This window comes from Mytilus edulis, chromosome 10, assembly GCF_963676685.1.
Source record: "Mytilus edulis chromosome 10, xbMytEdul2.2, whole genome shotgun sequence".
Taxonomy (NCBI): domain Eukaryota; kingdom Metazoa; phylum Mollusca; class Bivalvia; order Mytilida; family Mytilidae; genus Mytilus; species Mytilus edulis.
The window spans coordinates 53,982,388-54,008,335 of record NC_092353.1 but is presented as its reverse complement, the minus strand read 5'-3'; the positions used below and the strand labels follow the sequence as shown (position 1 = coordinate 54,008,335).

The 25,948-nt window shown below is 32.7% G+C and overlaps 1 protein-coding gene across 2 annotated transcripts; it reads left to right on the top strand.

Moving 5' to 3' along the window:
• Positions 1-3,392: 3,392 nt before the first annotated feature.
• Positions 3,393-24,434, top strand: LOC139491491 (molluscan insulin-related peptide 3-like). 2 transcript variants are annotated; one of them, XM_071279208.1, is made up of 3 exons: positions 3,393-3,529; positions 21,856-22,078; positions 23,072-24,434. In XM_071279208.1, the coding sequence occupies exons 1-3, from the start codon at positions 3,500-3,502 to the stop codon at positions 23,263-23,265; spliced, it is 447 nt and encodes a 148-aa protein (XP_071135309.1). In that variant the 5' UTR covers positions 3,393-3,499; the 3' UTR covers positions 23,266-24,434. The 2 variants fall into 2 exon arrangements, with proteins under 2 accessions (XP_071135309.1, XP_071135308.1); XM_071279207.1 differs by lacking the exon at positions 3,393-3,529 and adding an exon at positions 17,931-18,115.
• Positions 24,435-25,948: the final 1,514 nt, after the last annotated feature.

Sequence of the window (25,948 nt, the reverse complement as noted above, 5' to 3'; positions counted from 1 at the left end):
ATGCATACACAATGTTTCTTTTTATGACACAAATTTATGTACAATTAGAAACGCCTGTATCCCTCCCTCCTGCCTGTTGGTAATCATTTCCGTTATAGACAATTTCATGGCTAATGTGTAGTGTTGACACAGAAACCCTTCAGGAAAGTTAATTGTATTTGGGAGATCAATATATTTTAAGTTCTGCATGGTTCAATTTTGAAAATAGGAGATATTCACCAAACTTACAATTTTGTCAGTAAGGGAATCTTCAGATGCCAATTAGTACTAAGAAATCATGCTAAAAATGTTAGGCTTTACTGTTTTAAAAAGTACGAGTGTCGATTTTTTGTACATTGCCTTAAAATTTGTTTTTTGTTTAATCAGGAAGTTGTCATTCTTGATGGGGCTTGCTCCTCGTTGAAGGCCATACGGTGACACATAGTTGTTAACTTCTATGTTATTTGGTCAATTGTGGAGAGTTGTGTCATTTGAAATCATACCACATCTTTTATTTGTATATAGATGTTGAATTTATAGTGTTTCTCTTTAGATGGTCACGCTAAAGTGCGATGGTCTACGCTAAAGAACGTGGTTCCATACGCTAAAGTGCTATGGTCCGGGAAAATATAGACGTAATTTTAAACGTAGTTCGATAATGACGTTAACAGTTGTTTATACAAACTAAAAATGAGCATACCGTTAAATATATTAGGAATATTTGATTAACAATTTTTAACACCACATGTCTATGACTTACGAGTAATTGATTAAATTTTACATGAAATATAATATTAGCAAAACATAAGTAACCTTTATAGCAATTATTACTTGGTCAGACTTGTTAATTTAGAAACAATTACTTACGCCTACCGGTAAATTGTAAAGCCTATCACATATGTTATATCTTAGCATAATAGCTTTTGCAAAAAGACTTTTTAAACCTCTATATTTTAATACGTCGAATCTTACCCTTTGAACCATTACACTTTAGCGTGATACACCATCATACTTTAGCTAAATAACAACCAATGCACTTTAGCGTGAGACACCATCGTACTTTAGCGTAGACCATCGCACTTTAGCGTGACCATCGCACTTTAGAGTACCATCGCACTTTAGAGTCCTACATATGTTGGTTTTCTTCTTCCGGTTTTGTTGTTACATGTACATGTACACAATATAATACAATGGAACTGATAAATGGACATTTACTTCTAGAACATCTGGTTGACAAATTATAATGTATCTACACAGATGGCTACAAAAAATGGCATTGTTTCTTGCCACATGAAAGAAAAAATAGGGTGGGAAAAGGTAGGTCAAATGATTTAAAATTTTGAAAATTATTTTACATCGACTGTTTAAGAAAATGTTAGAGATTTAAATGGTACTCAAGAAAAAATATCTACTTTAATCGTACTGAACCAAAACGACTGTACACGTACTTTCACGGGTGGTATTTTAAACTCAGAAAGCTTTAAAAAAAAGTAGCTGTGCTGTAACACTGAAAAAAATGACTGTGAAGGCATGCACATTTAGGGTAGGTTGGCAGAAAACAGAAAGGGTAGGGTGGCAGAGGACAGAAAGGGTAGTGTGGCAGAAAACAGAAATACATATATTTTGCCTAAGAGTTGTTTATTAGCAGCAATGCCTATCAAGTTATTGTGGATATCTAATAAAATATTCGACTTTTCATTCTACTATGATGATAGTTGTATCTTTAATTAATGGGTTAAAGACGAGACGTGCAAAAATATGCTGTAATAGTGTGTTTTGCTGTATATACACGTATATTTAAGGCCATTTTAAAGAATACGTTTGTTTGCCCTAACCCTACCTACCCAGAAAAAAAAGCTGCCTGGTCAATATCTTTTATTGTCCTGATGTGAAAAAAGTTTTTTTAATCAGATAGGCAAGAAGACTTCAAAACATCTGACAATTCAATTTCTCTTTGCCGAAAAGATAAAAAGAAAATGCCTACCTACCCAACCACTGTCTCTACCTCTGGGTAGGGTTTGGGCAAAACCAAAATATTTGCAAGTGTGGCCTTACTTTATACGTGAATGGTAATTTTGTTTTGAACAACGATTTTATCTTTGTAATGGGTCTTGTCATAAGCCAATATGATTGAAATACCCACGAATGAAGTCCCTAATAAATATACCATCTTTTAAATGGGATATTGCGCCGAGATGAATATTATGTTAAAGCGCTTACACTTGTTGTACATGTATGTTTATACGGAGTTCACCAAACTTTCAAAGACTGAAATTTTGTGTGATTCTGAAATGTTAATTGTGAATAGAATGACATTTTTAATTATACGCAAAACAGTATTGCTCTCCGAAATGACACTTTAAGAATTCTTCCCAAGAATTTTCCCAGGACACATGTGCTACAAGTATAGAAAAGCAATTAAGCTTTAGCAGTTAAATATGATAAGGAATAAAAAAAGAGAATCGGCCATCAATTATAATATAATATATAAGATAAAATTTCATAGCACTAATGGATGAAGTTAGGGGCCCGTTCTAATTCGAAAAGAATTGAACATGACTAGCGTATAACAAAATGCAAGTAATCTCAATTATTTCACACATAATTTTTGTTGTTAAAATCAGATTTATAAGAAAGAAGGAGTATCGTATCTATATAATTTTTAAATGATTTCACTGCTTTTGAAAAAGTCCAAAAAATGTAAATTGGAATTTAAAAATATATCTGTATGTAATTTTTCCTATGAATAAAAGGAATTTGCCAAATGTGCTTTGTATTATGAAGTTAAATATTTAATCTTCTCGTCATGTGTTTTACAGAAATATTTCTTATATTTCGGATCTGCTTACCCTTCCGGAGCACCTGAGATCACCCCTAGTTTTTTGGTGGGGTTCGTGTTGTTTATTCTTTAGTTTTCTATGTTGTGTCGTGTGTGCTGTTGTTTGTTTGTCTTTTTCATTTTTAGCCATGGCGTTGTCAGTTTGAGATTAATGATTTAAGAGTTTGACTGTCCCTTTGGTATCTTTCGCCCCTCTATTAAACATTCAACGTTATTTTTTTTCTAGAGACCAATATTGTAACTAATAAGTACACAAATCAGAATTATGACAACACTGATTTTCAAACAAGGAATAAAAAAAATTAGCAAGACGACAAATTTTTTTTGCTGTCGTGTTAGATTCTTTTGTCCAATCATTGATATGTAATTCGGATCGATTTGGAGAGAATCAAAAGCATTATAAACGATGAGTGGTAATTAATGGAAAAGTGTGAGAAAATATCCCCGTCGAATAAATAACGAATGGTGTGTTACAAACCGGTGACAAACTTGTACAATAGTCGGGTTTTGTCTGGAAATTGAGGATATTGGAGGTCTTTTTTCCTTCATTAGAAATATATTCATGGTTTTTATAGGAAATTAAGGACTTTGTATGGCTTTATTTATATATCTGTTAATATAAAGAAAAAGATCTAAGGCACTTTTGCGAAAGAGTTAAGGACTGTGTTCTTAAAGAAGTTAATGCGTCGGACAAAGGCCGAACGGCCGAAGGTATGTATTCTCTTTCTTTATGCTTTTAAGTTGAGGTTTTGATATTGGGATTACATTGGAAATAAATTATCAACGATTCTTTGAAGTTAACTTCTATTAAAAAAGTAATTCTGTACTTTTAATTGTGTATTAATACTATGTGTAATATCTGTCTGGCATAAACAATTATATGCCTGGTATTTTTGATGGTTATTTTTTCATATTGCAAAATGTACGAAAATGTAAAAAAATAGAATCTTATTCTGATTTTATTGGTACTAGTATATGATATAACGATTAACATATAATAATTCTTATTTAATAGTTAGTTCGATTGCTCTTTAATATGTTTCAAGTTGTCAGTTTTTGTATATCTGTATTTATATTAGGTTTATTGAAGTTTACATCTAAGTGCATTACCAATTAATTTACTCGATCAAATTACGCGAATGAGTGTCCCGTAATTGAATTAACAAATTAGCGCCAATTCAGTTTTATAGTTATATATGAAAGGTGTCATACTTCATGGATTTTTGCGTACTTTTCACCTTAAAGTGACACATAAGCTTTTTTTAAGTGAGTAATAATGACGTATATATAATAAGAGTCCGACGATGTCTGATTTAATTATACCTAATAAAAGACATGTCAAGAATCTGTTCATTTTTCATTTTGCGAAAAACTGAATTGTATTCCAATGTGGCAGCTAAGGATGCGCTAAATTTGTTCCTTGTTCGGGGTGGGGGTGGGGGGTTATCAATTGATTGATGTTAACCTATCGTCCAGTGGCAAATATACGATGTTCAAGTAAGTATATTGTATGTTGTCCAGGTCTAGAAACCGCTCCACTGTGTCCGTCCAAAAGACCATGTGTAGATATCTTTCGGCAATCTTTTCTTGGCTTCTATTTAAGGAAATGATTTTTTAGGTGGTATGGAGCTTAAATATGTTAAGTTGTAGCGTTTTAGCAATTTGTACATCAGTTATACAACCACTTCCTGTTTGCCGATATATTGAAACTTAACAACACTTACTGTACAAGGGAGATAAATGTTTGTCAAACATTTCTTGGTTTCTTTGAAAGCGAATCGCCAATCATTGATATTGTCGTCAACAACAGCAGCTAGTAATAGACGACTAATACAAGATTTTTGTTTAATTAGATAGAAAATGTAATCAACTATTCACCTGACACTTACTTCCTTTTTAACTACTAGTATGACAATTTCTTTTGATTGAACCACACGAAATACACGTTGGTAAAAAAATGCTTTTGAAAGGTTTTGCTTAATAAAATCAAATGCTCTTATTTAAGGACAAACTTAATCGATTAAGTAAATACTTTTAATACTTGATAAGGGAATATTTGAGTTTGACGTATATATGTTGGCCTGTTTGCACGGAGGTATAAAGTTGGCGTTTTATTTCACAGAAAATTAAAAACAAATGTTAACTTCAACACCAAATTTCTACAAGTGTTAATTTTATTAACATTGAAATGTCAAAGGTTTTGACCGTTTAGTTTGTATGAAGGAGATAGTTCAATATTAAAAAAAAAAAAAAATAGTCTAGTCAGCAGAATGTTAATGAAAAGTGAATACAATGGGGTCAATAAGTATTATTTTTGGCGCAGATCTAGTAACTGCTCTAGTCCGTCCATCTGGAAGACCTTGGGAAGAAAACGTTCGTCAATCGTTTCTTTGCTTCTATGGAAGGGAATGATTTTGTAGTTGGTGCAGTAAAACCTTGACTATGTTGATTTGTAGCGTTTACATCAGTTATGCAACCACTTCCTGTTTGCCAATAGGTTGAAATTTTAAAACACTTACTGTATCATTCGGCAATCCTCGGTAGAATCCGCTACTCTCCTTCTATAAAGGTACGGAATCGGCCGAGTTGAGACGAATGTTACTGTATAAGGGAAATTTTCGTCAAACATTTCTTGGCTTCTTTGAAAGGAAATCACCAATCATTGATAGTGTCGTCAACAAAGTCAACGACAGCAGCTACACATTTGCAACTAGTAGAAGATTTTTGTTTAAATAATATACTAGAACATATAATTAACTATTCACCTGACATTATCTACGACAGTGAAACCTGTTTAAACCGAACCTCTTCGGGACATAAGATTTTGTTCGGTTTTATCAGATTCACAACGCACATAATTTGGTATGACGGTGCTTACGAGCATGTTTGGTTTATACAGGTTTTCGGTTTATACAGGATTCGGTTTTAGTCAGGTTTCACTGTAATATGACCATGGCAGTTTCTTTTGCTTGAACAACACGAAAGACACGTTGGTTTGCTTTGCTTATGAAATGCTCTTATTTAAGGACAAATGTAATCGATTATGTAAATACTTTTAATACTTAATAAGTTGATATTTGAGTATGACGTCTGTTGCCCTTTTTGTACTGAGGTGTTAAGTTGGCGTTTTTATTTCACAGAAAATTAAAAAAAATAATTATTAACTTCAACACCAAATTTCTACAAGTGTTAATTTTGTCAACATTGAAATGTCAAAGGTTTTGACCGTTTTAGATTTTATAAAGGAGTTAGTAAAATATATAAGAATTAGTCTAATCAGCAAAATTTGAATGAATAGTGAATACAATTGGGTCATACAAAAATTGTTGTTCAAATAAGTATTATTATTGGCGCAGGTCTAGTAACCGTTGCACCCTGTTCGTCCAGATGACCAAGGATAGATAATTTTCGTCAATCTATTCTTGGTTTCTATTAGAAGGAATGATTTTATAGTTGGTATGAAGCTTGATTATGTTGACTTGTAGCGTTTTAGCAATTTGTACATTAGTTATGCAACCACCTCCGGTTTGAAATTTGATATTGAGGTTTTGATAAACAATCACCTATCAGTGCTATCAAAGGAATTTAAAAAAGAACAACTGGACACTTCATTGATGAGTTTATCCTAAAACACCTATCTATAGATGGAATGGTTTATTATGAGCGAAACGGTAAACTCCGCCCAGTCAAGTGAAATAAATTGAGTAATAAATACGTACAATATTGAAGAAACGAGTCTAATCAGCAAAATTTGCATGAGAAATACTTACAATTGGGTTATGCATTGTTTAAATAATCTTTTGATAATACTCATAAGCTACTACACGGTATTGGGGTTTTGCTCGTTGTTGCGAGCCGTATCCACGTCCTTTGTCTCTGGTATATAGTTATCTCATCGACAATCATACCACATCCCCTTTGTACCTGCGGCGTCGTCGGCGAAATTATGTCTAGTACATGTAACCGCTCCACTCTACCTTTTGTCGGTCCATCAGTCCGTCTGTGCGAAAGTTTGAAATTTTACTCACTCTACATGGGAAGTTTTCGTTAAACTTTTCTTGGCTTCTATGGAATGAATGTTTTATATTTGGTCTGGAGAGCTTGATAATGTTGAGTTTAAATTAGCGTGTAAGCAATTTTCAAATAGGCCGTGCAACCACTTTCTGTTTGCAGCGACGAAGGTCCAGCTCCGGTATTTGCCTAGTTAAAGAACGGGGTTGGAGTCGCACCTTGAAACAAACTCTACGACCGCACAAATTGAAAATGTTTTAGTCGTATATTGGTATCACGTTGGCGTCGTCGTCTGCGTCTGCGTCGTCGTCGACGTCCGAATACTTTTAGTTTTCGCACTCTAACTTAAGTAAAATTGAATAGAAATCTATGAAATTTTAACACAAGGTTTATGACCACAAAAGGAAGGTTGGGATTGATTTTGGAGTTTTGGTCCCAACATTTTAGGAATTAGGGGCCAAAAAGGGCCCAATAAACATTTTCTTGGTTTTCGCACAATAACTTTAATATAAGTAAATAGAAATCAATGAAATTTAAAAACAAGGTGTATGACCACAAAAGGAAGGTTGGGATTGATTTGGGAGTTGAGGTCTGAACAGTTTAGAAATTAGGGGCCAAAAAGGGCCCAAGTAAGCATTATTCTTGGTTTTTGCACAATAACTTTAGTATTAGTAAATAGAAATCTATGAAATTTAAACACAAGGTTTATGACCATAAAAGGAAGATTGGGTTTGATTTTAGGAGTTTTGGTCCCAACAGTTTAGGAATAAGGGGCCCAAAGGGTCCAAAATTGAACTTTGTTTGATTTCATCAAAAATTGAATAAATGGGGTTCTTTGATATGCCTAATCTAACTGTGTATGTAGATTCTTAATTTTTGGTCCCGTTTTCAAATTGGTCTACATAAAGGTCCAAAGGGTCCAAAATTAAACTTAGTTTGATTTTAACATAAATTGAATCCTTGGGTTTCTTTGATATGCTGAATCTAAAAATGTACTTAGATTTTTGATTATTGGCCCAGTTTTCAAGTTGGTCCAAATCGGGGTCCAAAATTAAACTTTGTTTAATTTCATCAAAAATTGAATAATTGGGGTTCTTTGATATGCCTAATCTAACTGTGTATTTAGATTCTTAATTTTTAGTCCCGTTTTCAAATTAGTCTACATTAAAGTCCAAAGGGTCCAAAATTAAACTTAGTTTGATTTTAACAAAAATTGAATTCTTGGGCTTTTTTGATATGCTGAATCTAAACATGTACTTAGATTTTTGATTATGGGCCCAATTTTCAAGTTTGTTCAAATCAGGATCCAAAATTATTATATTAAGTATTGTGCAATAGCAAGACATTTTCAATTGCACAGTATTCAGCAATAGCAAGAAATCTTCAATTGCACAGTATTGTGCAGTAGCAAGAAATTTTCAATTGCACAGTTTTGCGCAATAGCAAGAAATCTTCAATTGCACAGTATTGTGCAATAGCAAATATTTTAAGTTGAGGTTTTGATATTGGGATTACATTGGAATGAAATTATCAACGATTGTTTGAAGTTAACTTCTATTTAAAAAAGTTTAAAAAAAAATAATGCTGTACTTTTAATTGTGTATTAATACTATGTGAAATTTCTGTCTGGCATAAACAATTATATGCCTGGTATTTTTGATGCTTTAGTTATTTTTACATATTGCAAAATGTACGAAAATGTAAAAAAAATAATTTCGAATCTTATTCTGATTTTATTGATACTAGTATATGATATAACGATTAACATATAATAATTCTTATTTTATAGTTAGTTCGATTACTCTTTAATATGTTTCAAATTGTCAGTTTTTGTATATCTGTATTATATTAGGTTTATTGAAGTTTTCATCTAAGTGCATTGCCAATTAATTTACTCGATCAAATTACGTGAATGAGTGTCCCGTAATTGAATTAACAAATTAGCGCCAATTCAGTTTTATAGTTATATCTTTGAAAGGTGTCATACTTCATGGATTTTTGCGTACTTTTCACCTTAAAGTGACACATAAGCTTTTTTTAAGCGAGTAATAATGACGTAGATATAATAAGAGTCCGACGATGTCTGATTTAATTATACCATATAAAAGACATGTCAAGGATCTGTTCATTTTTCATTGACTGAATTGTATTCCAATGTGGCAGCTAAGGATGCGCTAAATTTGTTCCTGGTTCGGGGTGAGGGTTAATTGATTGATGTTAACCTATCGTCCAGTGGCAAATATACGATGTTCAAGTAAGTATATTGTATGTTGTCCAGGTCTAGAAACCGCTCCACTGTGTCCGTCCAAAAGACCATGTGTAGATATCTTTCGGCAATCTTTTCTTGGCTTCTATTTAAGGAAATAATTTTTAGGTGGTATGGAGCTTAAATATGTTAAGTTGTAGCGTTTTAGCAATTTGTACATCAGTTATACAACCACTTCCTGTTTGCCGATATATTGAAACTTAACAACACTTACTGTACAAGGGAGATAAATGTTTGTCAAACATTTCTTGGTTTCTTTGAAAGCGAATCGCCAATCATTGATATTGTCGTCAACAACAGAAGCTAGTAATAGACGACTAATGCAAGATTTTTGTTTAATTAGATAGAAAATGTAATCAACTATTCACCTGACACTTACTTCCTTTTTAACTACTAGTATGACAATTTCTTTTGATTGAACCACACGAAATACACGTTGGTAAAAAAATACTTTTGAAAGGTTTTGCTTAATAAAATCAAATGCTCTTATTTAAGGACAAACTTTATCGATTAAGTAAATACTTTTAATACTTGATAAGGGAATATTTGAATTTGACGTATGTTGCCCTGTTTGCACGGAGGTATAAAGTTGGCGTTTTATTTCACAGAAAATTAAAAACAAATGTTAACTTCAACACCAAATTTTTACAAGTGTTAATTTTATTAACATTGAAATGTCAAAGGTTTTGACCGTTTAGTTTGTATGAAGGAGATAGTTCAATATGAAAAAAAATTAGTGTAGTCAGCAAAATGTTAATGAAAAGTGAATACAATTGGGTCAATAAGTATTATTTTTGGCGCAGATCTAGTAACTGCTCCAGTCCGTCCATCTTGAAGACATTGGGAAGAAAATGTTCGTCAATCTTTTCTTTGCTTCTATGGAAGGGAATGATTTTGTAGTTGGTGTAGTAAAACCTTGACTATGTTGATTTGTAGCGTTTACATCAGTTATGCAACCACTTCCTGTTTGCCAATAGGTTGAAATTTTAAAACACTTACTGTATCATTCGGCAATCCTCGGTAGAATCCGCTACTCTCCTTCTATGAGGGTACGGAATCGGCCGAGTTGAGACGAATGTTACTGTATAAGGGAAATTTTCGTCAAACATTTCTTGGCTTCTTTGAAAGGAAATCACCAATCATTGATAGTGTCGTCAACAAAGTCAACGACAGCAGCTACACATATGCAACTAGTAGAAGAATTTTGTTTAAATAATATACTAGAACATATAATTAACTATTCACCTGACATTATCTACTACAGTGAAACCTGTTTAAACCGAACCTCTTCGGGACATAAGATTTTGTTCGGTTTTATCAGATTCACAACGCACATAATTTGATATGACGGTGCTTACGAACATGTTTGGTTTATACAGGTTTTTGGTTTATGCAGGATTCGGTTTAGTCAGGTTTCACTGTAGTATGACCATGGCAGTTTCTTTTGCTTGAACAACACGAAAGACACGTTGGTTTGCTTTGCTTATGAAATGCTCTTATTTAAGGACAAATGTAATCGATTATGTAAATACTTTTAATACTTGATAAGTTGATATTTGAGTATGACGTCTGTTGCCCTTTTTGTACTGAGGTGTTAAGTTGGCGTTTTTATTTCACAGAAAATTAAAAAAAATAATTATTAACTTCAACACCAAATTTCTACAAGTGTTAATTTTGACAACATTGAAATGTCAAAGGTTTTGACCGTTTTAGATTTTATAAAGGAGTTAGTAAAATATATAAGAATTAGTCTAATCAGCAAAATTTGAATGAATAGTGAATACAATTGGGTCATACAAAAATTGTTGTTCAAATAAGTATTACTAGAACAAACCCGTGATATCACGGGTCCGTGACTGAATTAAAGTATATAACTATGCGCAAGCCTTCTTTTAGTATTAGTATTGTCATCTGATAAAGTCATGTCGATTATAAGATACACAGTATTTCTCTGCTTTCAAGTCTTTCTGTTTGAACCCGTCGAACTGAAACAATAATATTAATAATTTGGAAAACAAAAGGTCCTGGAAAGGAGTATTTTTTAATCAACAGCATTGTCCTATATAAGTTATAAATAAAGTTGAATTCTTTGCTTCGCTGTTTTACGTCATGCCCACTAACAAATTGAAAACTGTACCTATACGCCTTATTTTTAGTCCAGATTTTTAGTATTCGTATTGTTATCTTAGAAAGTCTTACTGATTAAAATACTACCATCGGTAACAATTTGACAATTTAGTAGTGTCAACCCTGTGGTTATGACCCGTGTGTATAGCATATTAATCCTGAATACAACGTTTGGTGGTGCGCCTGTCAGATGCGGAACGTACAGATAAGGTCATAGGTAACAGGTGAATATACTATTGGTATCGGTAGCGGACTCGACCCGGAACTTCTTAATTATTGGCAATATTAATTACGTGGAAAACAAAAGGGCCTGGAGTGGTGTAATTTTTAATCTACACCTTTGTACTATATTAGTTATATACAAAGTTGAATTCTGTGATTCGTCGTTTTTACGTGATGACGGCTAACAAATTGGACCTCGTAATTTTAGTATTATAGATTATTGGCGCAGGTCTAGTAACCGTTGCACCCTGTTCGTCCAGATGACCAAGGATAGATAATTTTCGTCAATCTATTCTTGTTTTCTATTAGAAGGAATGATTTTATAGTTGGTATGAAGCTTGATTATGTTGACTTGTAGCGTTTTAGCAATTTGTACATTAGTTATGCAACCACCTCCGGTTTGAAATTTGATATTGAGGTTTAAAGTGGGCGTTTTGATAAACAAAAATTGTCAACTTCCACACCAACTATCTACAAATGTTAATTTTGCTGAAACTGAAATGTCAAAGGTTTTGACCGTCTGGTTTCTATAAAACCTTTTCAACATCTCTCGACACTGACTAATGACACCTACAGTTTACAGATAAAATGGATGGGTCGTCTCAAAGACAAAAATCATCATGATTATCATCACGTAACATATTGGATTGGCGGTTTTATACTGTTTTGACTATATAGTTTAAGAATATATATCAACAAAATAAATAAATAAATATATGTACGGTGGCCGGATGCGGCCATTTATTTCGCCTTTTCGCGTTTTCGTGAATTCTCCGTTCATTTTGCAAATGCGAAATTGGGAATTCGAGAAATCGAGAAATTGAGAAAATCGGGAAATCGGAAAATCGAGAATTCAAGAAAGCAATAAATGCCAAAACACGAAAGAGGAAACACGAAAACGCTAAAACGCGAAATGAATTCTCGATTTTGCGTTTTTGCTTTCTCTATTTCTCGATTTCCCGATTTCTCAATTTCTTGATTTCCCTTTCTCGATTTCTGGATATCCCCGAAAGGGGAAACGTCTACCATACATATGTCTCTGTCATATAATATTCTTATTTCGTATGTATTTGCACGACATTTCATGTTGCATTGATTAAACAAATATTCCAATCATTCAGAATCCTAACCCATTTTCTTTTCACTTTTGTGATGATGTGAGTCTTTCGCCAAATATTTGCCGCATGCCAAACCGATTTAATTTGTTGGTGTAAAAGCTTTTATGATGTTTTTCAAAATGAAAAATAATACTAGTCCGTCCGTATCACACTTGTGAACACGACCAACTTTCTGTTTTTCCACCGATCTTCACCTCAGTCGATGTACATTTTCAATTTTTACATAATTACATATTGATTTTTTAGGTCGAAGGAAAAGATCACGTTTTTTTTATTATTATTATCAACGACGGTCTTCTCCGCTTCAAGATATCTTGTTCGAGGTAAAGTTTTTCCTTGATGATTTTTGAAAAAAAATATAATTGACCCCTCGTTTCAATGCTACAACATTTAAGCAGTGATTGGTGAATACAGAATTCAAGTGGACAACCAAATTGGTGAATTGAAATGATACAAAGTATTGAGTACATTATGGAGGCATCCAAGGCCAAAACTAACAGACATGTGCCGCCCTTGTAAACCAACATAATCATTGTTTAATTTTAAAATATCAACTACAATAGAACATGATTTGTTCTTTTCGTTTTCCAAATTCAACCAGGACAGCTAGAAGCTAAATGTATAAAAGATGAAATGTGACTTAAAGTCTATCATTTTCTTTATAACAAATTAAAAAATAACATGTCATTTGGACTCTGTATGAAAGTTTTATCATTGTCAATGATTGAAAGAAATAAAATCAATAATGATCTCATTTAATTTTTTTATTTTTGAGACGACCCTTCACATTTTACCTGTCGTAGTCGTTCTCAACTGTAGGTGTCGAGAGATGTTGAAAAGGTCTATTAAGAAGTATCATTTCAACTGATCGGGCGGAGCTTACGTTTTAATTTGCATAAGGACAGTCTATTTGAAGATGTGTGTGATTAGGATGATTGCCGTTATAATTATTACTGATTTCTAATCACCTATCAGTGCTATAAAAGGAATTTAAAAAAGAACAACTGGACACTTCATTGATGAGTTTATCCTAAAACACCTATCTATAGATGGAATGGTTTATTATGAGCGAAACGGTAAACTCCGCCCAGTCAAGTGAAATAAATTGAGTAATAAATACGTACAATATTGAAGAAACGAGTCTAATCAGCAAAATTTGCATGAATAATACTTACAATTGGGTTATGCATTGTTTAAATAATCTTTTGATAATACTCATAAGCTACTGCACGGTATTGGGGTTTTGCTCATTGTTGCGAGCCGTATCCACGTCCTTTGTCTCTGGTATATAGTTATCTCATCGACAATCATACCACATCCCCTTTGTACCTGCGGCGTCGTCGGCGAAATTATGTCTAGTACATGTAACCGCTCCACTCTACCTTTTGTCGGTCCATCAGTCCGTCTGTGCGATAGTTTGAAATTTTACTAACTCTACATGGGAAGTTTTCGTTAAACTTTTCTTGGCTTCTATGGAATGAATGTTTTATATTTGGTCTGGAGAGCTTGATAATGTTGAGTTTAAATTAGCGTGTAAGCAATTTTCAAATAGGCCGTGCAACCACTTTCTGTTTGCAGCGACGAAGGTCCAGCTCCGGTATTTGCCTAGTTAAAGAACGGGGTTGGAGTCGCACCTTGAAACAAACTCTACGACCGCACAAATTGAAAATGTTTTAGTCGTATATTGGTATCACGTTGGCGTCGTCGTCTGCGTCTGCGTCGTCGTCGTCGTCCGAATACTTTTAGTTTTCGCACTCTAACTTAAGTGAAATTGAATAGAAATCGATGAAATTTTAACACAAGGTTTATGACCACAAAAGGAAGGTTGGGATTGATTTTGGAGTTTTGGTCCCAACATTTTAGGAATTAGGGGCCAAAAAGGGCCCAATAAGCATTTTCTTGGTTTTCGCACAATAACTTTAGTATAAGTAAATAGAAATCAATGAAATTTAAAAACAAGGTGTATGACCACAAAAGGAAGGTTGGGATTGATTTGGGAGTTGAGGTCTGAACAGTTTAGAAATTAGGGGCCAAAAAGGGGCCCAAGTAAGCATTATTCTTGGTTTTTGCACAATAACTTTAGTATCAGTAAATAGAAATCTATGAAATTTAAACACAAGGTTTATGACCATAACAGGAAGATTGGGTTTGATTTTAGGAGTTTTGGTCCCAACAGTTTAGGAATAAGGGGCCCAAAGGGTCCAAAATTGAACTTTGTTTGATTTCATCAAAAATTGAATAAATGGGGTTCTTTGATATGCCTAATCTAACTGTGTATGTAGATTCTTAATTTTTGGTCCCGTTTTCAAATTGGTCTACATAAAGGTCCAAAGGGTCCAAAATTAAACTTAGTTTGATTTTAACATAAATTGAATCCTTGGGGTTCTTTGATATGCTGAATCTAAAAATGTACTTAGATTTTTGATTATTGGCCCAGTTTTCAAGTTGGTCCAAATCGGGGTCCAAAATTAAACTTTGTTTAATTTCATCAAAAATTGAATAATTGGGGTTCTTTGATATGCCCAATCTAACTGTGTATTTAGATTCTTAATTTTTAGTCCCGTTTTCAAATTAGTCTACATTAAAGTCCAAAGGGTCCAAAATTAAACTTAGTTTGATTTTAACAAAAATTGAATTCTTGGGCTTTTTTGATATGCTGAATCTAAACATGTACTTAGATTTTTGATTATGGGCCCAATTTTCAAGTTTGTTCAAATCAGGATCCAAAATTATTATATTAAGTATTGTGCAATAGCAAGACATTTTCAATTGCACAGTATTCAGCAATAGCAAGAAATCTTCAATTGCACAGTATTGTGCAATAGCAAGAAATTTTCAATTGCACAGTTTTGCGCAATAGCAAGAAATCTTCAATTGCACAGTATTGTGCAATAGCAAATATTTTCAATTGCACAGTATTGCGCAGTAGCAAGAAATATCTAATTGCACAATATTGTGCAATAGCAAGAAATTTTCAATTGATTGAAGTTATCCTTCTTTGTCCAGAATAGTAGTTGAATCAACTTAAATCATTGTTTTATACAATATACAATGTATATTCACTTTTATTATCAACTGATAAATTAAAACAATCTTTACCAGTGATAACAAGCACTTTATTTTACATTTTAATATTTTATGATGTATTTAAATGAGTAGTTATTGTTGCAAACTCCATTAGAAATTTGAATTGAGATCAGTTTTTGAAAAAGGGAAAGGGGGATGTGAAAAAAAAATGGGGGGGGGGGTAAATTTTTCTCATTTCAGATTTCATAAATAAAAAGAATTTTTTTCAAACATTTGTTTGAGAGGATTAATATTCAACAGCATAGTGAATTGCTCAAAGGCAAAAAAAATATTTTAAGTTCATTAGACCACATTCATTCTGTGTCAGAAACCTATGCTGTGTCAACTATTTAATCACAATCCAAATTTAGAGCTGAATCCAGCTTGAATGTTGTGTCCATACTTGCCCCAACCGTTCAGGGTTCAACCTCTGCGGTCGTATAAAGCTGCGCCCTGCGGAGCATCTGGTTCTCATAGTACTATTTTTAATACAATTTTACAAAGGGTTTCTAAAATGTAATAACTCATCACAGATGCCAAGATAAAAAATGTGTACACCACACGCGCGTTTCGTCTACAAAAGACTCATAGTGACGCTCAAATAAAAAATATTAAAACGGCCAAATAAGTTTTAAAGTACGACGTTGAAAGAGCATTGAGGACCCAAATACCAAGAGGTTTTGAGAAAGAAATCTAAGGTAATATATTCCTGGGGTAGAATATCCTCTGTAATTCGATAAAAATCAAAGTTTTGTAAAAAGTTAATTTATAATTATGACAATTACAATGAAGTGTTGACTACTTGGCTGGTGATAGTAATTACCCTCGGGGAGTAAACCTCCACTGTAGTGGCACCGACCCAGTGGTTGTAAACATTCTCACCACAAATACAGGATTAATAAAATGTTTCCTCAATTGTACGTAATTGATAGTCTTGTAGTTTAGTTCCTATATTCAGAGCGAACAGATAATACAAATTATAATTATAAGTAACGACAAAATACAATAAGAAGGACAGGTTATTAATATGACTTCAACGATGATACCAAGGCTAATATTTTCACATCAAAGTATGATCATTTCATGTGATGCATGAATAGAAGCGAGATAATTACTGTGATGTGAACATGGTAGTCTTGGTTTCATTGACGTTATAATAGTCTTTTCAATGCTTTTAAGGATGTACTTAGGTAACTAAAGGTTTAGGAATTTGTGTCAGATGATCGAACTCCTTGTTTTTTTCCTACGATACAGGGTAAAATGTTTTGCCCCATGACACCCATTTTTTTTTTATATAAGACTTCAAATGCTCATAAAAGGTCATTTACTAAAATTTAAGCAGATTCTAGATTTCTTATCTTTCGATTTGAGACCCAATAATATCAATGTAATTATAAAGTAAAAGTCCGATTCAGCCTTTTCCCGCCATTAAAAAAAAATGAATATCTGGAAAAGGAGCTCCATAACCTATCAATATTTTTACCTTATTTTGTTCCTTAACTAAAAAAAATAGTATCAATTTCATATTCTAGATTTTTTTTTTAATTTCATCTAAGTACATCCCTAAACTTCGTACTTTATTTGTTTTTTTACGCTTTCTTCAACCTATTTGTAAGCAGAGTATCTTTAATCACGTTGTTTTGTTAAGGAAATATTAGGTTCTCAATGATCAAAATTAGTGTTTGTCAAACTGCTATATAGCCAACGTAATTTTTCTGATAAAGTGGTTGGTTCAAATTTTTTGAAATTTTTATATTTTTGTCATAGGGTCAAAGTAAACATTTTGTCTAAATTTTATGAAAATTAAAATAGCCAAATTAATATTAGTCAAGGTTTTTGGTACCACCTTAAATGCACAATTTAGTCAATTACTGTAGTGACAGTTCGTAACCCGGAAGTAAAATGTATATGTACGCAGTTTATAAAATTTAATTTAGTTACCTGAATGTAAAAACAATAGCTGTTAAATGTTAAAGGTTGACGTACAGAACTAATACTTTGTTCATCCATTAACTTTACTGAAGTTAAAAAATATCTTTTTCTCGGTTCACCTCGACAATCTTATACTATACATATCTGGATCATGTGTTATTGTATTAACCGATTTGCATCTGTTAAGATCATTGATATTATTTATAAGATTATTTTTTTTTATCTTGTTGATATAATGCTGTTTTGTTAAGTTATTCATTAGACACTCGTATACTGAATTATCCATTTGATTGTCTATGACAGTAGCGTGAAAATAATGATCGAAACATAAAGTCTCGCCTACATATAAACGAAATGTACGCTTCTTATTACATAATGTCATATTTTGTTCAACAATGATCCGGCGATTATGCTTAACAGCTTGCATTGAGTTTTATAAAGGACGTTAATGTAATCTTTGCCACTGGATTATTTAATTTTGGACAATATATTATTTTTAAAATGGCACAAGAACACTGTTTTCATTCCAACCTGGTTTTCAGGCAATATTTTAAGGTAGGAAACTTTTGCATATCAAATAATACAGCGTATTTAAAAATACCATTGATATAAAAAGAAGAAGTTGTGGTATGATTGCCAATGAGACAACTCTCCATCAGAAACCAAATGACGTAGAAATTTACAACTACAGTGAAACCTGACTAAACCGAATCCTGCATAAACCGAAAACCTGTATAAACCAAACATGTTCGTAAGCACCGTCATATCAAATTATGTGCGTTGTGAACCTGATAAAACCGAACATAGGCCAAAACCGAACAAAATCTTAAGTCCCGAAGAGGTTCGGTTTAAACAGGTTTCACTGTATATAGTGCATCATCACTTAAGAGAACACGTGCATCTGTTTTTGGCAGTTATTCCCAAAAGTAAACAGGGTAATTTGAACGAGTTTAATATTGTTCTTATATATCATATCTATAGATATGGTTGATTTTATACGTACATTTAGTACATTCTACAATTTAAAAGCATCCACTTTTACCACGAGAACGAGTAGTCATGTAAACAATATATATGATTGCATAACAATTTAATATTTCTGACAGAAAGTGGCGAAAAGTCAGCTTGCAATATTCTATCATAGCTATACATGCAATAAAAGGGCTATTTTATGAATAATTGTGCACATTTTCCCTCGTAGAATACATGTAAATAAGGCACTCGTTACCTGTTGCAATATAAACAGACGACTTGGAACAAATTCACCATTTTTCATGAAGCTAGTAAGATAACCTTATAATACATACACATGATAACATTTAATATCAGATTTTTTTCAGTAATATTTTTAAACGCGGTGTATAACAAAAGACACTTTTCGGCGCTCTAGAATTAAGCTTAAATTTAAATTGTAAATAAAGGCGCAATAAAATATCTACTCTCTATTTCTAGATCCTTTGCAAATGAATAACTTTGAGACATTGAATGAGAATTACTAGTATAAGGAAATGAATAACTTTACGACATAGAACATGTAAAATTTCACGACATTGAATGAGACTTAATTTTGTTAGTTTAATTGATTATGTCGAGTGCGCCTTATTATCATCCATCATCCGTCTGTATTGAATTTTGACGTAATTAAGTATCTCTTTGAGAGTTTCAGTACAGTTAAGACGTTCTAATCTTGTTGACCTTTCGATATCATTGATCATGAACACATTTCATCTGTCATTAATCTTAGATGAGACACTGGACATAATTTCTATTTTAACCTTAACCTTAATGATCATATTATTTAGCTGCTATTCAATAATGTCTTATTTATAACTTGTGTGCATAACTCAGTAATTTTAGACATAAATATATTGTTCCATTGCAAGATATAATCACACTAACATAACACACTATTTTTGGCGTTGATTTGTTGAATTAAGTTCCTTAGGGAGCTACGGCATACCATTTGATTTTTAGGGGGGGGGGACGGGCTAGGATGAAATTTGAAAAAATAGGCTGGACAGGAGTTTTGAGTAAAAAAAAAAAGGCAGGATGAGACACTTGCAAAAAAAAAATGTCAGGACGACAATTTAAGTAAAAAAAAGTCAGGATAAACTAAAAAAAAAAAAAAGGCAGGACCGAACAGAGTGAAAAATATAAAGACAGGACAGAGATTACAGCTAAAAAAATTGCAGGACAAAATTTTTCATCCTAGCCCCCCCCCCCCCCCCTAAAAATCAAATGGTAGCTCCCTTTTTGTACAGCACTGAAGAAAAGTAAATTAATTCGTCATAATGTTTTACATGTATCATTATATATCGACCCGTCTCTATAACTTAGATCATGATGTATGTAATACGATAGACCATTAACACATACTGCTTCCAGTGTATAGTTTTCTTATTAATTGAAGATTATTTTCATTTATTCATTTACGATTGATATACCAGATGTCAGAGTCTTTATTGATGCCTATTTTGGTATTAGTACATTTCGTAAAGATTAAAATAGAGTTTTACAAAACTATTTTATAGTAACGTTAAATCAAAGGTATTATAAAATCAGTGAGAATTGGTATTGAAATAAATACGAAAATTGATAGACGCGTATGCAGTTCGAAGCAGGGCATCAGTTATACTAAATAATACTAAAACTATAATATTACATTGTACCATAGGTTTGGGAGGCCCCAAATGGCCAATATCAATGTCTGGATGTGGGGTCCTTAATTTCTATATTCTATTAATTTTTAGGGCATTTTTCTTGATCTGAAATTCGCATAAAAATGATTTCACTTTTAATTCTTTCTATAACTAGACGATTGCTTTATAGTATACATTATAAAAAAGTGGATGCGGTATGATTGCAGATAAGACAACTCTTCACGTAAGACCAAATGGCTAAAAATTAACAACTTTGGGTCACCGTATGGCTTTCAACAATGGTCAGAGCCCATATCCCATAGTCACCTATAAAAGGACCCGGAATGACAAATGTAAAACTATTCAAACAAGAAAACTAACGGCCTAGTTTATGTACAAAGTAATGAACGAAAAACAAATATGTAACACAGCAACAAACGACAACCTTTGAATATCAGGTTCCTGACTTGGGACAGGCGCATACATAATCTGACGGGGTTAAACTAGTTTAAAGGCACCAACCCTACCTCTAACCTGGGAGAGTGGTGTAACAGTACAACATACGTAACAAAAAATCAGTTGATAAAGGCTTAACTCACCAGATTTATACAAATAGAAATACATCTAACAACAGATTTGAAGTGGCCGGGTACTTGTACATCCAAACAACAAAAAGACACCAAGTACAAATATGAGAGTACTCATATTTCCTGACAGCTAGTTCAAAGCCAGTAACAACTAATAAAAAAATCATACAATTAAGACTAAATTATCAATCAGTACACTTCCAACATCCAATGGATATATTCATAAACAGTCAGAAAAAAAAACCACGATCTTGTGCAATGCCAAGATACAGGGTGACATGCATGCTGTAACCTTTTGTAGTAGCACATTCAAAAATCAGATGTTATGTATAGATTAAATTATGAGGTATATTCATGTTCTCGTGATATGTGTGTTATATTTTCCACTGGACGTTAAAAAAAAGGTCAATCATCGTCAATTACTCGTACTGTCCATTTGCCAAAAAAAAAAAATCAGTCATTGTGCCTGCCTATGAAAAAACATTTCTGTTCAGATTTCTCTTCAGATGTAGATTGAGGAGGAGACAGGGGATCGCATCCCTTATGGAGATTTATATATACAACACATAGACTATTTACCCTCTTTTGAAAGAAACGTGGAATCGCATCGGATGCTAACTATGAATTTATTGATTCGTGTTTCACTTGTATTGTATGTTTGTTTTTTTACTTGAGCTTCAACTGATTACGGAAGTCGACTTTCCTCCCAGTGGCAGAAATCCTTGTGATGAATTAGTATGTTTCTCGGATTTGTTTTCTATAAATCCCATTGCATAGTTGTCAATGAAGTTGATGAAAATAAGGTATAAATCAGTTTTTTTAATGAACGAAGGACTGTGAAGACAACTCAATTTCAGAGGAACAAACAAAAATCGTGGCACGCAAAACACCATAGAGAACACATGAAACATCGACCCCACTTAACCTCATCTTCGCTAGCCAAGGGTAACGACCCACTTCCTTCCTCTCCAAGTGGATCGAAACCCTTGTCTAGCAAAGATGACTAAACCTCGGAATAATTTAAATGTTCCTTAGGAACAATCTTGAACTTTATATTTTCTATTTTCAGTGCTGCAGGAAGAAAATGAGCATTAGTGGCCTTTGGTCCTACGTTTTATTTGTGATACTAATGCCAATTTCTCCAACGCTGGCCGGGCTTGATAAAACTTGTACGTCAGAGGCACGTGATCACCAACATGGTTTATGTGGACGAGGACTTTCAGAGACATTACAACTTTTATGTATGGGACAATATAACATTCCAGTGCCAGGAAAACGAGACGTTGACGAAGGTAATATTTTTACATATACTTAGTTGAATAAATGGATACACCATTTTATCTTTCAAAATATTATGAAAAATATAAATTAAGCTCGAATTAAAAATTGTAGACCGCCATTTGTTAATATGCATGATATGCATACAGGAGTTTTCAATATTTAGTCTAAGAACTGACTTGGTGATAGAAAAAAAAAATGCCATCCCTTGAAAGTACCCATCTGAGAGTTAAACATTGCGGGATGTATGAATATACTGCCACGTCTGGGTACCCATTCCGGGTACGTTAAATTGATGTCTCGTGTTTACATGGAGAATACCTCGCTCACAGTACGCTAATGAACCATTGCAACAAGTCTCTAGGGGGTGGAAGCAGGAGTGCCTGAAAAAAAAAACCCAACGACCTTTGGTAGGAGTACTAGCAATCACAGCCAATGACGATTGGACCGAACACACATGCCAAGTACAGATTCGGATGATGCAGTAAACTATAATGGGCCAAACAAATTGAGCCGGGAAAATGGAACCGAATTACCCCATCCACACCCTCTTATATGAACATTTCGTATTCATTCTAAGTTATCTTTAAGAATTGAATTTTTGTAAATTCATTGGGGTGTAAAAGCGTTGACCGAAGTACATTTTGTATTCATTCGAAAAATGTGCGCACGGTCAACGCTTTTACAACCATATGAAGTTGCTAAAAGAAGCATTCAATACTTAAAATAACATTCATTGTTCGCTATGATCATAAACAAAATCGACTTTTATCATTTTTTTTTTAAATAACCTGTGCACTTATTTGTGATAGCACGTGTCATCATGAATATTAAACTTCATTGGGATATGAAGGTGAATTTTAGTGTGACGCACAACCGTTGTTATCAAATTTAAATATCGGATTCTTCTGAATCATAAATTTAATGTAATTACAATGTACATGTATTAATCTGTGAAGGTGATTCCGTATGTTTGACAATTGACAATGTTCTTGTTTTTTTTTCAGATCAATATCCTCGAGTTTCTAGATTGCAAGGAATAATTTTAGGAAAAAGAGAAGCATTTTCATATCTTTCTAAGAGATCTTCAGCCATACGATTTCAAGGGATAATTTGTGAATGTTGTTACAATCAATGTGGTTTTGACGAATTACTTCAATATTGTTCGTTTCGTAAAAAGAGAGATTTACCTCATAAATAGATATTACTTATATTTTGTTTCCCTGTGATTCATTTTGATCTCAGTGGTAAGAATCTCCTGAGGGGTGATACTAAATGATATTAAATGAACAATATTGGCAGGCATGTTGTATAAAACAGTTTTTCTTACGGGTACTTTGACGGGTTTTAAGTAATTAATTTAAGATAGATCGGGTGTCTCCCGCCATCTTGGCTTGTAAAATAGCAGGAAACAATCGGTCTATGTATTTAATTAAACTGGCAAAATTAGAGAGAATAGTGTAAATTTTGGTAAAACTTTTCAACTAAATGAAGAAAATTAAGATTTTTTTACACTTTTTTTATACAGAATGTTTTGTTTGATTTAGTTATTTTCCTCATTTTTTGCCATCTAAGGTAAGATAACCCAGATACAAAACTTTTTAAAATTTTATGTGATTTTCTATGCTTAAACTGACTTTGTTTTTAAACCAATCTAATTGGAATGCAGACACAGTTTTTACAAATTTGTGAATTGCTGATCTCATTGTTGTCTTGTTGTCTCTTTGACATTTACCCCTTTTGTTTTTGTACTGTGAATTTTACATATTTTGTAATCTTTCAGCAACAAACATATTTGATTTATTAAAAACAGTTCGAAATAATAACACTTAAGAATGTTTCTAAAACCTTAAATATGTTTTGAAAGCACAGCGCTTTTAAAAAAAGGTTTTTAATCAGGCCGTAAGTTTTCTCGTGTAAATTGTTTAACATTTGCCATTTCGGGACCGTTTATAGATTTCTATATACGGTATTTTGGTTTTTGCTCATTGTTGAAAGTCGTTCGGTAACTTATATTTGTTAACTTCTATGTCATTTGGTATCAACTGGAGAATTGTCTCATTGGCAATAATTCCACGCGGTATTTTTTTTCAATATGAGAGTATGGATGGGATGAGTAGACTTCTATATCTAACTGCACTATATCTGAAGTTTCTGATGTGTGAAAAATGAACAAGAGCAGGTTGGCAAATGGTTGTATTGTGTAAAAGAAAATGTTCGAAATATCTTTATATTTTCAATAGATAAATGGTGTAGGCACTTTTTAATTCTGGAATATTTATTTATGTTGACTTCTAAATTTCTGTATTCTTTAAAAAGTTTAGTATATTTTTCTTTATCTTTAATTAAAACGCTGTAAAAATATCTAGAGAAAGAAAGCTTGTACTATTAAATTTTCATGTAATTTGTTGAATTCTTTATTTTGTAATCATTTCTGTTATCAGTATCGCTTTACCCAAATCTTATATCTTCATAGTTATTCTATATACTTTTACACCCCATTTTCTCTATTTTTTATATATTTTGCTCAAATTTCTCTTAAATAATTCATTGTTTAATATGACAATTTTTATCTATTCTGTAAACCTCACCGATACCTTTATTTATCATGCGTCTACTTTCAATAGCATTGATATCATGCGTCTACTTTCAATAGCATGGGTATCATGCGTCTACTTTCAATAGCATGGGCATCATGCGTCTACTTTCAATAGCATGGACATTATGCGTCTACTTTCAATAGCATGGGTATCATGCGTCTACTTTCAATACCATGGACATCATGCGTCTACTTTCAATAGCATTGACATCATATGTCTACTTTCAATAGCATTGATATCATCCGTCTACTTTCAATAGCATTGATACCATGCGTCTACTTTCAATAGCATTGATATCATGCGTCTACTTTCAATAGCCTCGAATCGTGTTTTACGTTCAACAATGCACGAACAATTGTTCAGAAATTTTGCTCAAGATGAGATATTTTTTTGTGGCAGGTTAAAAGTCAAAGGATTCTTTTAAAGGGCATTCAGTTAATAATTAATATTATAATAAAAATAAATATTAGTTGTTCTCTGGCAAATTTATGAAACTAAGGTTTGAATATGAAATCATTATAAGACTTGTTCATAAGATGCATGTATAAGAACATTTTTCATTCAGCTGATGTTTGTAACATCAAGGGTCCAATAGTCCTAAAATTTATGTTGCTGTTTGTAAAATTGTATACCAGCTTGTGTCTTCAAGCATTCACAGAAAAACGAATGCAGTTGTTATATTTGTTACTCGATCTTTTGAGGAAATAAAAATAGAAAAAAGTATGAATTTGTTAATTCTTTTTCTCTCACTGCATAAACACGACCCTGTTTAACTTATTAAGCAGTCACTCATTCTTGTTTAAGGGTGCTGACTGCTCTATTTTGAAATAACTAGCTTTTTCGAAGACTGTTATACATTGAATTTATATAAATAACAGAACTAAAATAGTAGAAAAAAGAAAAGTCAGTGTCCTTGAGCTATATTAAAAGCATTGAAAATTTGGCGGCAAATAATTCTCTAGATTTTTTATGCATTTAACAGTGGCACATTTTTTTCTGTATAAAACTGTGATAAAGTATCAAGTATTTATAATATTTTTAAAACTATAGGTCATAAAATTATAAAAAGAAAAGGAGAGGTGAGCGGGCAAAATTTTAAAATGGAATACATTGATAATACCAGAGGATTCCGAATATCTTTCAAAAACACGATAGTGTTTCATGCAAATGTAGTTCGCTTGTTCAATTATATTGTTTCATGATCCTGACAACAAAGAACCGAAAAAAAAAAACAGAAAGGAAGAAGCAAAGCAGTAGTTTTAAAGTGCATTTTAATTTTTAGCT

Bases quoted from the DNA above. Each gene is read 5' to 3' on its own strand.
- LOC139491491 (XM_071279207.1), top strand. From the start codon at position 18,062: ATGGCACAAGAACACTGTTTTCATTCCAACCTGGTTTTCAGGCAATAT. The intron at 18,116-21,855 runs GTAGGAAACTTT...TTCTATTTTCAG, and splicing joins TTTTCAGGCAATATTTTAAG to TGCTGCAGGAAGAAAATGAG. The intron at 22,079-23,071 runs GTAATATTTTTA...TTTTTTTTTCAG, and splicing joins AAAACGAGACGTTGACGAAG to ATCAATATCCTCGAGTTTCT.